We start from the raw sequence: 13,625 nt of genomic DNA, 5'->3' as shown, positions 1-13,625 counted from the left end.
GCAGGAGCTGCCAACTTGGGTCTCTCGTTTCACATGGGACGGTTATGTTAGAATCAGTCTGCTGGGACCCTGGAATTCTCGTTACCCCTATAGGCCACTAAGGCACGTTCATACGGCTTGGTCAAAGCGGGGTTTTATATGTGGGCTGAGGAAGAAGAAGAAGAGAAGAAGAACGCTCGGTCACTCGCAGGTAATGCTTTCGCTCAATATTTGGTTCAGCAGCGTTGAACCCTTGTAAGTTTAATTGCTTAGTTTTCAGTTATATGCCACTCATGCCCCATTTCTTCCGGATACTTTCGGCGCAATCTCTGTCGAGGTTTACGTGCGTATTTTTGGCAAGACAATATGCGAGTGAATGTTTCGCGTTGCTGAAAACTGCTAAGGTTGCAAAAGGTAAACAAATTCAGCAGCCACTGTGAAGTATGGGCGAACGCACTGCATGAATAGCGCAAAAATTGATGGTTTTTGAAAAACAAAAGACATGTTCTTTTAGAGCTTCAAGTGCTGGCTGCTTCACTGATGACCTCAGGAGCATCGCCTTCAAAATCATTAATAAAACACTCAAAATAATCAATTTTCAAGCACCCTCACTCATAGTATCGTTAGTTTATTTCCACTCTAATATTCTAGTGTGGTGCACATTCAGAATTACAGTGCTACCTTATCAATGTCTGGCCTGACGCAGTTCGGCAGACTGGCTCTGTTAATTTATTTTTGATTTTCGCCCTGCATCACCTTTGAATAGAACAAGACCATTCACCACCTCCTGCCGATTTTATTTATTATCCAAACTTATAAATACCACGAAGCTCCATTCCTCACTTTTTCCTCATTAATCCTTGTTATTTTAAGCGTCAGCTATGAGCCTGAACTTGGAATTCGGAGCGCGAAGAATCACAAGCCATGTTGGGTTATACCCGAAAGAGCAAACTTTAGCGTTGCTGGGCCCGCACGAGCAAAGTAGCCACCATAAAAAGAGGCGAGACGTACCCGCTGGTAGCGCGCTCAATCTGCGGCTGTCGAACAAGGAAACAGAAAAGCGAAATCGAACTGCGCGCCCTCTAATTTCAGCCGGCAGAAACTTACCAAGGCTTTGACTCCCGCGGCCAATACTAGACGGCACCGGCGTAGGTCCCATGTATAAGGGATATCACCACCTAGATTGGTCGTAGAGGTCAGGGCCGTTGGAAGTTCGTGTTATGCGCGCGGGGAGGGGCCCGTCGGTTGAGAAACATGAAGTGCAGAGCAGAATACCGGGGTTTTCAGCTTGACTTGTACAAGACGCGCTACAAAACAAAAAAATACTTCCTCTTCCCAACAACGGAAAGCACTACGTGTCTGGGAGCGCTGCATAATCAAAAAGACAGATCTGCGATACTGATTAGCAGCGGCACTTTCACCTGGTACTGCGCTTCGACTTCTTTGTTTTCTTGTTTATTTCTTGGTGATTTACCGATGGTGAATGGAATATAGCTTCCAGCCACATCAGCCTGATGCTTCCATGCCGTCAATAAAATTTAGTAGGAAGTTATCGTGGTGCCATTTGTTTCTCTCACGTTCACCTCTTTTTTTTTTTTATGACTGAGGTAAAATGAGCTGCCTGTCTGGAGTCCATAGACAAGATTCCGAAATCGCTGCCCAGTGCAGCTATGCATAAAGACGTCCGAATTGTAGAATGAGCCGCCACAGATAGCCATAAAAAAAACGCCTCTTCGGGCAGGCGAACGTTTTACATAACCGGGCATTACTGAATGGTGTGAAGTTTCATATGCAGCGCTCACTGTTACAGGCAAGCCGCTTTGAAGTCTTCGCCTAAACGAGCTCGCACGGCCACTTTATTTTATCAACTGAGTCTCATCTTAGCAGCATGAAACGATGGCATCAGGAACAACGAACAGTCTGGGTTTAATCTAAACCTGCATTTCTGTCAAAACTGTTTGAGGCCTAGAATTCTGAAACCCAGTTTTGATATCTGTTGTTGGATGGAGCTGCATAGCCATCGACTGACGCAATATTCTGGGATGAAAGCAGCCTCTATAATTTTTTTAGGCAAGTACATTGATATGTCTGTTACAACAAAATGGCATAAACGACAGTTTACCAATAACTTGGCAGAAAAACGTCTTTCGCTCATACTGATTTACACGGAGTAATCAAAACACGCAGATCAATTGGAAATCTGTGTTATAATATTGACAGATGCATATTGCATGAGTCCGGTGAGCTTGAGAAAAGAAGATAGCACAGGAACATGTAGTACGTAGCTTTACAACAACTTTTTCTGCTTCCGAACAAATGAAGATTTGGTGGAGGACGCCGAGATAACAAGGAAAATATAAAACGCTGAAGCAATGAACTAGTGACGCCATATCTGCGTCATTCCTTCTAACATCATCATCCACTTGCTTCTGGATACATCTGTCCAGTGCTGCGCCCAGCGTCGCTTTCACATACATCCATGCTGAGCGAGAGACTTTCCGCCAATCATGCGCACTGACATTTTAGCCACATGGGTTAGCTGTCTATAGGGCAGCTATCAAGTACAACAACGTAAACTCCGCCGAAGGTGCTACTCTGAGCTCATGGACAAATTCAATTATCAATGACAGCCCGCCTGCAAGACGGTATTACGAAAACTTAGCGAGAGCCGAGAAACATTGTCTCAAGTGAAACGGTTCGATAAACAATCAATGGCCCTTTCACATATTTTCCTGAGCTGTTTTCTTATACATAACGTTCTCTGAGCTGCATTGCCTGCTTACTTGGAAAACCAAAAAATACAATTTGCAGATATACAAGCCCACCATCGCATCTGAATGCATTCGGACTCATTCGACTTATCACTTTTTGTGTTCTTACTGCATGTGGCAGCATATGGGACATGAAGCTAAATTTAGAAAAAACAGTATACATGAAGATAACTAACAAAAAGGCTTCCTTCTCATTTCCTTACAATATTTCACCTCACCTCCTGACCGAGGTCAGCGAGTACAAGTATCTAGGAGTTACAATAACGAAAAACCTTAGCTGGAATAAACATGTATCAAACGTATGCTCCTCAGCCTTTCGTAAACTCCGCTTTCTTAGACATAAACTAAAACTTGCCCCACCTGAACATAAAAAATTTACCTACTTTTCAATAATAATGCCATCACTAGAATATGCATGCACCATCTGGGATCCCTACACTAAACGTAACATCGAGGCCCTTGAAATGATTCAACGCAAAGCCGTCCGTTCTATTTTTTCAAAGTATCGTGTAACTGACTCACCAACGACCCTCATGAGAACTCACGGTATTGAAAGATTACAGCTGCATCGGAAAATTCAAAGCCTGAAACTACTTTTCTTACTAAAAAACCATAAACTGTCTATGAATGCAGACCCCTTCCTTAAACCTAACACTACGCGCCAAACACGAAATCATCATGCACAATCATTAACCCCTTACAGTGCTAGGATTAACGCCTTTAAATACTCATTTTTTCCACGCACCATTGAGGAGTGGAACAGGTGTCCGCCAGATATTTTAACCAGAGCTGATTCTTTTGACTCAATGTTTTCCTCACAGCATTTAATTTGAGAGCCATTTATTTCTACGTTTACTTTTTGTATTTTGCATCTGAGCCTTGTATTTATTGTTGTATTTTGTGTTACAATTTGTATTTAACATTTTTCAATTTTGCTAATCCTGTACTTTTTGCATATATTATGTATTCGCCCCTCCTGCTTGGGCCTACTGTAGGCCTGCAGTATGTTCTAAATAAATAAAAAATATGAGTATACAAAACTTCTGGCTACTCGTAATGCCAAGTGACCAATAAAAGATCACTATTTAAACAATCACGCCTTCTTCCTTTCGGAGGTTTCTCGCAGAGGCCAGTAGGTGGTGACGAGGAATTAAATTATAGCTCCAGCAGTTCAAAACCTAGTTGAAAATAATCGACATTTAGAACATTTGTACACAAACTCTCTCTCCTCCAGACTCTGCTATAGGCAGTAGGCTGTTCGAATGTTTCTATTACGTAGAAGAAATCTATTTTCCTGTGTTGTGCAATTTTGTTACAGTGTCTCGGAGTACAGTCAAAATTCCGCCTGCACTATTTGCCCTCATTATTAATACTACCACAGGTACTGATCTACCATAGCAGGAAAATCTATCCGGATAGAGCTGAATGGCAAACGCACGGGAGGCTTGAAAGCATTTTCCTTGTTATTTTGTTTTTCATCTTGCTAATTATCAATTTTTTTTCTCAAACATATCAAACAATAATACTCGTCAGCGCTCGCTACACGTGGTAATCGTCGCATGATTGAGGCAATAAGCAATAATTTAACAAATTATTCCAAACTCTTGCTCCATTCCAAAGAGTCTGTAGTTGTATTCGATGGGCTATTCACTGGGGCATTTTGATGGACTCATGTTTTCTATGCGTCTCTCATATCATATGACAAATTCGAGGCAGCTCGGGCTCGTCGCTCTGCGATGCATTTAACCTGATGTTCACAAAATCTTTCAGACCACTTTTGAAGTGAAAGCCTCACTAAGCTAAGTAGAACCAGTCTTCTCATGAGCTTCACTTTGATCATCATTTGACCCTCAAGGACCTGAAGGACAAACTGCTGATATGCGGTTTAGGTGTCTGCAGAGAAATGTGATCGATACTGGACATTTCTTTTCGTTGCTAGGGTGAGACTCTTTTTTTGTCGGTTCAGATGTCCACAGAAAATTGCGGCAGATACTATGTCTTTCCTTTCCTGTAAACCAACTCACAATATCAACTCGTACAAGCCTCTTCCCTTCAAAAACACTCAGATAAGTGTGACTAAAATACACCGTGCCTTCCTTTCCCCAAATCATCAGACCACTTTAAGTGTAATCTTGTGGATCACCTTGGTGTCGCACAACAAGGTCATGACCTTTACCCTTTAACTTTTGGGTGCCCTTTGATCTTCGATATATCAAACTTGGAGCTTAGAAGAGAGTGTAAGAGGGTGTAGCACATGATTCAACACGTGGATGGCGTTACGTCACCCAGTAAATCGCCAGTAATGGCAGGAAATAGGGCTACGAAAGAGTCTACTAAGCGTAATCATGTGTGCGGCTTTCGCTGAATATAGTTACCTCGAAATGCCTGAGCAAGCGAGAACTTTATTATAGTTTTAGAGCGCACTTTGGTACGTAACACATTCAGAGAGACGTGGAATTCCGCCTTTCCTCCCCACCAGAGTGTATGCTTGTGATTAAGAAAATTCAGCCCTTTCATAGTCCCAATGCTTCGATAAAAGACGATTCATCAGCGAATTGCACGTCGGATGTCCAAAGAAAACATGAGAATTCTGGGGCAAAAATTGTGCAGCATTTAAAGTAAAGTTTTGGTACTGTTGAACACACTACACCCACGCCACCCCCCCCCCCCCCCCCCCCTCCCGTTAAGAAAGCTTGCAAGCCAGTTTTAAGCGCGGTGAATAACGGTAAATCTTTGCATAAAGTCCCTATTTGTAGAACTTTTGCGCCACCTTCTAGCAGACATCAAAAACTTCTTAGCGCACGTTTTCGCAAAGCATCACAAGGGCGGGCTACCAAGCAAGCCTAAAAATTTGCTTTCACTAGGGTACCTCATGCGCTCTTTACAAATTTCGTGCCTTGTACTTGTATCGTAGGTTTCTTTGTGGTGTAAATTAAGTTCGTGATTGCTACAACTTTTTGATCGTCTTAACGCGCTAGATTACGCTGTAGACCAGACGGAACGAAGTACTGAACTGGACAAACACCATTAGGTTCCTCTTTTGTTTTTATTTGTTGGTGTTGTTCCATGCATTCTTTCGTCGCTTTGCCTGATGTAATTCTTCGTGTGCCTCGCTAAATGTATTACAAATATACAACCTACCAGCTCGCATTGCTTCGTTGCTTACTTCAAATTGGTTCTCAAGAGACGCACTTCAAAGGAGAGTGGGTCATAAAGGGCGCAACAGGGCAGCGGGTTTTGATATTCACTTAAAAGGAGCTTTCCAAATTCCGTGCAGGGAGCGTAAGTCGCAGGTTCAGGCGCCTTTTTTTTATGCCTGCGTTTTATTACATTATCTCGTAAACGTTCAGTTTTCAGTGCTTGGGCTACCAACCCAAATTTTAAGGAATATGAAAAATTCTTTGTTATAATGCGTTCACTCAAATAGGACCCCACTTTTTGCACAAATTCGGCGGAGCGGGTATTAGTTTCGTTCAATTTTCCAATTACTCAAGTCCACACTCAGTCGTCCTGACGGCAAATTGTTTTTCAAATTCGGCTCCCTGGCACAAGGTTGCCGTGGCCGGTCGAACGCCCACGTGAGCGTCGCATTTTAATGAGGACCAAATTCAATAATGCCGTTGTGCTGGGAGATGTTAGAGCATGTTATTCAACCTCAATTTCTTTCTAAAATCACCTTTTCATTGGAACGTGCCGCAATACCAATTTTTTCGGTAGGCTACGAGTTTACGACGCTTCGTTCTAATGTCTAATGCGTTTTCAAGGCTTCACTTCCTTTGGAGTTCAGTGTTAAGTACTTATGCGATTCGTGAGATTGGAGCTCTTGATAGACATCAAGCCCGAATTAAGAATTTAAGCAGGTGATAATTTTCAAAATATCGCCCGTCTTTTATTCACACCTTATTGCGAGTAAATGGGCAAGTGAAAAAAGAGTCTGAAGTAGTGACTACGTTGCGCAAGTAAAAAGAATGTCAAGCACTGGCACAGCAATGCAGTATAGGATATCACATGAAGTGCTTAACACGCTTTGCTAAGAGGATGGCGTCGGCGCATAGGAAATCAAACGTTATAAATATGATATTTGGCTTCATTTTGAGCCCAAAACTCTGACTAGGAGAAAATTTGAAAAATTGGATATTATATTTCAGAAAATCTACTGTCGGCGAGAATAGCCTTAAAGCCCGTATCATGATTTTGGATTCGAAACAAGACAGCAGGGATATGTCATTTTTTTTAGCACACGTGTTAACTTCCACACCAAAGAGTATCGTCTGTAACCATAGGCCGATACGAAAGGGGCGTGCATTAGTTTCACCGTTCGCGAATTCTAGGAATTTTTGTCCCTGCTTACAACCAGGAAAATTGGGAGTGCAACAATATTGACGATAGCTCAGTATATGTAATCGAAGTTTCAATAGACCAAACAGGTTCCCCTCGCATCGTCTCACCACGAGAAGTGCCTCTGTCGAAACAACAGAACTTCCCATTTTATTTGTGCTCCAATATAACAACTTTTCTGCTTTACCTAATTTAGTGCGCAGTATTAAAAGTTTTGCTGTCCTACGAGCACAGACCCCTAAAACCTGTCGACAAGGACGCCTAACGTACTGTTACAAAAGAGTTTTGAGCCCTTGCTTTAAAGAGAGCAAATATGAATTGATACAGATTGGAACTCACCGCCCATCTTCGTCCTCTCGCAGATTGTATCAGCGCTTCCGAACAATTCTGTCCCGTCCCTCCTGATGCTCGCCGCTGTTACACGAACAGCAATCCATGTCCATGGACGCAATCCAGTTAATTTCGCGTCCTTGCGTGTTGCATTTACTGTCTTACATTCGCTGGAATTCCAATTCACACTGTCACTGATAGGCAATGCACTACTGCAGATGTCAGTAAGGCAGTACGTAATCCTGTAGTGCTGTGGATAGTCAGGGCTGATATCCGGCGTTGCCCAGGTCAACGAGAGGCTCTGGTTGGTGACTTCTATGGCGGAAAGCTTGGTCACAGCTCCGGGAACTGGAAAAGTATGAAAAGTACCGAAATGAACCGCGACAAATTTGCTAAATGTGAAACTGAACAAGGCAGACTATTTACAACTTTACAAATCCGCAAAAAATGTTTAGAAATTAGACACCTCAAAAGTAGCGAGATAACATCAGGTTAGAAGTGCGGGAACAAAAGTGTACTGAAATGAGATGCACCTTTATAAAGCAATTCTTATAAACAATTAACATATATGAAGTAAAGCGAGCAAGATGACATCTGCAACCACTCAGTATTGACGAAAACTCTCTTATCTTCCGTCCAATAATCCAAGAAAGGGCAGGCGGGGACATTTTTATTTATCTGGCGTATGCTGCTAACGTGTTTCTATTGCTGACAACAGTTTTAGTTTGTTTAACCACAAAAATGTCTTGACTGGTGAGCTGGCCGGACATGGTGTAATTATTCAGATATTGCACTTCCTGGCCATCACGCAGTACGGTTAAATATACGAGCAAAAACACATCAAAATTTCTCCATATTGTTCTTCTTCATCATCATCAGCCTGACTATACCCACTGCAGGGCGAATGCCTCTCCCATATTTCTCCACTTAATCCGGTTCTGTGCTAGCTGCATCCACTTGACCCCTGCGAGCTTCTTAATCTCATCCGCCCACCTAACTTTCTGCCGCCCCCTGCTACGCTTTCCTTCCCTTGAAATCCAGTTTGTTACCCTAAGCGATCATCGGTTATTCTCTCTTCACACTACATGTCCTGCCCATGCGCATTCTTATATTATTCTTATGTCCGTCCAATTAAAACGAGGTAGACATGTAATAAAAATCAGTAATGATCTCTTTAGAGGCCTTCTATGAATTTGGAACTTGTGGGACTGGCTAATCACTGAGAAGTTTCCTCAATTTCAGAATGCCAGGATACGAGTAATCATAGTCACAATGGGCACCTTATCATTAGCTTTAGATACAGACACATTATCTCCAGACGTTAGGTATTGAGTCAGCTTTCCGACGGGCAAAAATGTGGTGTGCCTGCTTGCATTCACGGAAAAGCGTTTCGATTATTAGCTTTTATCAGCCGGTTGCCTACATACTAATCTTATTTTGTTTTTAAGCTGACATGCTTTCCGGCGTGTGCATAAAGGCGGTTGAACCGATAGACGAGAATCCGTGGTACTGATAGCCCTTTTGTTATCTAATCGGAAATCCGGAGAAATTTTTCTGATCCTCTGAACGAGGCTTAAATACCAATGCTTCACACCATGCTCGCCCCCTCAAGCATTCTTGGAACTTAGAAAAACATTAAAGACGACGTGGGCCACAGGATGACGATTGCCCCCTCCCCCCCCCCCCCCTTTTTGTTTTTTTTTACAGAACACCTAACTGAGCTGATGTAAGCCCACAGTGAACTCGTTCCACAAGTGAGATTTCAGATTTTACGACGAAGGCGTGCCTCTAGACGACAATGGCTATACAGCTGCAAGAAATAAGAAATAAATATGTTTATCCTATGTGGCTATAAACCTGGATAGCCGACAATACGTACCCGGAATTTCGATCGCCTTTTCTCTCAGTTTAGGAACGCTTTGACGACATTTTCTTTTATATTCATTTGCGTGAGAAAAGTCAACTTTTCTAAAAACTCAGCCCTAAGCCCCGGACTAAATATTGATCGTTCTGGGAATCTAGTGGTCTTATAGGTTATTTTATTTATTGCTTTTACACTGTCTATTCCTTACTACGTGCCGTATTTTTTATGTTTTAATTAACGTTCGCTTATTCTTTTGCACTGGCCCCTGCTCTCATTTGCATATACCATGTGAGAGGAAGTGGCACTGGTCATTGCTCAAACAAGCCCACAACATGGCTGTTTATATGAACGTTTTCAAATTACTGCTGAAACAGAGGGGTCCTGTGTCCCATCCTATGAGAACCGGGCTTGGCCCTTACCGACCTTTAACTGCTTTAGACCATCTATATCAGCAGTGCCAGAAAACGTGAAGTGGAAAGGGATGTCCAATCTCTTAGTCAAAAAGCGTTTTAATCGACATGCACTTTCATGTTCGGCTCCACCGATGATCTTAATATTTTCGACTACTTCTGACACATTTCGGCTTTTACCCAAAGCGTTACTGAATAAGACGCGGTTCGAATTTGCGTGCACCATTACATAACTCAAGTTTTTGTATATAATGAAAGACGTCCGACGACAGCACGCTACGCGTGCGGCTCAATTTAGTTAGAATTCTCATTTACATGAGCGCAGTTTTGCGGCTGAACGTTCAAATTGCTATCCCTTTACTATTCAATCAAAAGAAAAGTTCGAAGGTTGGAGACTGGAAGAACCTAAGAAAAGCGCCGAACGTTTCGCAATCGGGTGAGGCACTTTAGATCGAAAAAATGATAGAGTAATGAGAGCACAATATGCAAATGACTGATATGCGAACGAACGCCTTCAAACATCCTAATGGCATTGCTTATGGGCGGGAAATATTCCGCATGACACATGGGCTCAATGGCCCACGATTCCTAAAATAAACAACTTCACTTCATATTGTCACGTACAAGGTGATTGAGGATATCAAGAATATCAAGAATAGCTCCGATACAACAGCGGTGAGCAGCACAGACGCAAAACCCACAAGCGACACTTCGTCGTCCTTCGCTCAGTCATGCGCCACCTGGCAACGCTAGGTGGCATTACTCCCCCTTCCGAAAAAAAAAATGAAAAAAAAAAAAGTGAAGACGGGCGGTGAGAAAGGTGTGAAAGTAAGAGAGTCGTCACAGGAGGTGGCCGTGCGTTATCGTTGGTAGTACGGCTTCAGCCGCACAATGTGCACAATGTCCGAGCTGGGCTTTCGGCGTTTTGAAAGTGCGGCGCCGTCTGGAATAACTTCATAACTGAGATCACTCACACGACGCAACACTTTGTACGGCCCGAAGTAGCGGGAAAGGAGTTTCTCTGACAAGCCTGGACGGCGAACTGGTGTCCACACCCAGACTTGGTCCCCAGGTTTGTAGTGAACCTGGCGGTGCCGGAGGTTGTAGCGGTGCGCGTCAGAGGTCTGCTGCCGCCCGATGTGCACACGGGCAAGCTGGCGGGCTTCCTCAGCGCGGATGGCATACTGCTGGGCACCTGGTGGAAGCTGGTCATCATCTGGGCACGGAAGCATGGAATCGAGCATGCTCTGAACTTCACGCCCGTACACAAGTCGAAATGGTGTGAAGCGCGTTGTTTCCTGTTGGGCTGTATTATATGCAAATGTGACGTACGGCAGCACCTCGTCCCAGGTCTTGTGCTGCACATCGACGTACATTGACAACATGTCCGCAATCGTCTTATTTAACCTTTCGGTGAGACCATTGCTCTGCGGATGGTACGCTGTGGTCTTGCGATGCGTCGTGTAACTCAACTCAAATATGTGGTCGATGAGCTGCGAAGTGAAAGCTGTGCCTCTGTCGGTAATGACATACGAAGGGGCGCCATGCCGCAAGACTATGTTATGCATGAAAAACTCTGCTACTTCGGAAGCTGTTGCATGAGGGATTGCCTTTGTCTCAGCGTATCGGGTCAGGTAGTCAGTAGCGACTACTATCCATTTGTTTCCCGCCTGCGACAAAGGGAAAGGGCCAAGGAGGTCCATGCCGATTTGGTCGAACGGAATACGTGGTGCTCTAACGGGCTTGAGAAATCCGGCAGGCTTCAGAGGCGGTGTTTTACGGCGCTGGCATTCGCGACAGCTTCTTACATAGCGTTTCACAGTTGCGGAGAGTCCTGGCCAGTAATACATGTTGCGGACGCGAGCAAGCGTCCGTGAGTAACCCAAATGACCAGACGTCGGTTCGTCGTGACAAGCAAGTAGAATATCCGCACGGAGCTCGCATGGTACTACCAGAAGGTAAGCTCTTTCTTGGCCTTGGGAGTTTCTTTTATACAAGACGCCTTGCTGCATACAGAATGAACCAATGTGCCGAGATAGGCGTCGAGGGAGCGGCGTATCACGCCCTTCCAGATAATCGATGAATGGAAGGATGTCTGGATCAGCTCTTTGTCGATCCCTGAGCTCAGATGCGCTGAGAGCTCCTAGAAAGCCGCTGTCGCCATCGGCTGCAGCATCGTCAGTGTCAACGGGGGCTCGTGACAGCGCGTCAGCGTCTTCGTGTTTGCGGCCTGACTTATAAACAATAGTTATGTCAAATTCCTGAAGTCGTAAACTCCAGCGTGCAAGTCGTCCCGATGGGTCTCGCAGATTTGCCAGCCAGCACAAACAATGATGGTCAGTGACGACTTTAAATGGTCGGCCGTAAAGATAGGGGCGAAACTTCATAGTGGCCCACACGACCGCCAGGCATTCCTTTTCCGAGGTAGAGTAGTTCGTTTCGGCGCGAGAGAGTGTGCGGCTAGCATAGGCTATTACTCGCTCAATCCCGTCTTGATGCTGAACAAGGACTGCACCAAGACCGATACTACTGGCGTCAGTGTGCACCTCTGTGTCAGCCGCTTCATCGAAGTGCGCCAGAACAGGGGATGTTTGAAGGCGCTCGCGAAGCAAAGAGAAGGCCGTCTGCTGCTCAGAGTTCCACACAAAGGCGGTGTCCTTCCTTGTGAGGCGCGTTAGAGGTTCCGCAATTTGAGAGAAGTCCGCAATGAACCGCCGATAATATGCGCACAGGCCGAGAAACCGCTGAACAGCCCTCTTGTTAGCTGGAACGGGAAACCGTGCGACGGCAGCAGTCTTTTCGGGATCCGGGCGCACCCCATCGGCGCTCACAACATGCCCAAGGAACTTGAGTTCTGTATACCCGAAGTGGCATTTCTCGGGCTTCAGCGTGAGATCAGCAGAACAGAGCGCTTCCAGTACAGCTCGAAGGCGTTCGAGGTGTTGGTCAAATGTTTCGGAAAAAACAACTACGTCGTCCAAGTACACAAGACAGATCTGCCACTTGAGTCCAGTGAGGACGGTGTCCATCATCCTTTGGAATGTAGCTGGGGCAGAGCACAATCCAAATGGGAGTACTTTGAATTCATATAGGCCATCTGGAGTGACAAATGCGGTTTTTTCTCGGTCTCTTTCGTCTACTTCGATTTGCCAATAGCCGCTTTTCAAATCAATAGATGAAAAATACTTCGCACGTCGCAGTCTGTCCAGTGAGTCATCGATGCGCGGCAACGGGTATACATCTTTCTTTGTCACATTATTCAATTTCCGATAGTCGACGCAAAATCGAAGAGTGCCGTCTTTCTTCTTGACCAGGACTACTGGTGAAGACCACGGACTTTGTGAAGGCTGTACAACACCATCATCCAGCATCTCCTGAACCTGCGTCTGGATCACTTCTCGTTCTTTGGCAGACACACGATAAGGCTGCTGTCGTATAGGGCGAGCGTCTTCATAAGTAATGATGCGATGTTGTGTGATGGGCGTTTGACGAACCTTCGAGGAAGAAGCAAAACAGTGCTTGAAGTCCAGCAACAGTAGCTCTAAGGCCCGCCGTTTCTCCTTCGACAAGTGGCAGTTAATGTCGATGTTGTCAAAAGATGGTTCATTAGTTTCGACTGCCGTGGATGTAAAACAGACCGGATCGTGCGTAACAGGGTCAGCGAAAGCGATAGCAGTTCCCGGAAACAAGTGCCGGTGCTCATTAGAAAAATTTGTGACAAGGAGTGCAGCCCGGCCATTGTGAAGCGACAATAAACTTCGAGCAGCGCAGATGCCTTGAGCAAGCAGGAGTGAATGGTTCGCTTCCGCTACAGCATCGCCGGCACGGAAATCGTCACAGGTAACTTCCACAAGAACACTGCTTCGCGGCGGCAGCGAGACGCTCTCGGCGGAAACGCGAAGTGCGGCATTGCAAGGACTGCTACTATCTCGT

The 13,625-nt window shown here is 44.8% G+C and overlaps 1 protein-coding gene across 6 annotated transcripts in view; it reads right to left on the bottom strand.

Annotated features, from left to right (window-relative positions):
* The window catches only part of LOC146174189 (receptor-type tyrosine-protein phosphatase H-like), a 165,925-nt gene that overhangs the window by 100,588 nt on the left and 51,712 nt on the right, over window positions 1–13,625 (bottom strand). For all 6 annotated transcript variants that reach the window (XR_014702078.1, XR_014702079.1, XM_084584377.1 and 3 more), the window contains exon 8: window positions 7,428–7,766. Coding sequence is in view for 4 of the 6 variants with exons in the window: in XM_084584377.1 (XP_084440503.1) it covers window positions 7,428–7,766 (339 nt within the window). In the remaining 2 variants the exon portion in view is untranslated. The remainder of the gene's footprint in view (window positions 1–7,427; window positions 7,767–13,625) is intronic.

This window comes from Amblyomma maculatum, chromosome 11 (genome assembly GCF_055883805.1).
Source record: "Amblyomma maculatum isolate TAMU_Amacu chromosome 11, ASM5588380v1, whole genome shotgun sequence".
In the NCBI taxonomy this organism is placed as follows: domain Eukaryota; kingdom Metazoa; phylum Arthropoda; class Arachnida; order Ixodida; family Ixodidae; genus Amblyomma; species Amblyomma maculatum.
Note: the sequence above shows the minus strand (reverse complement) of the source record. Positions and strands in the feature narration are given on the sequence as shown.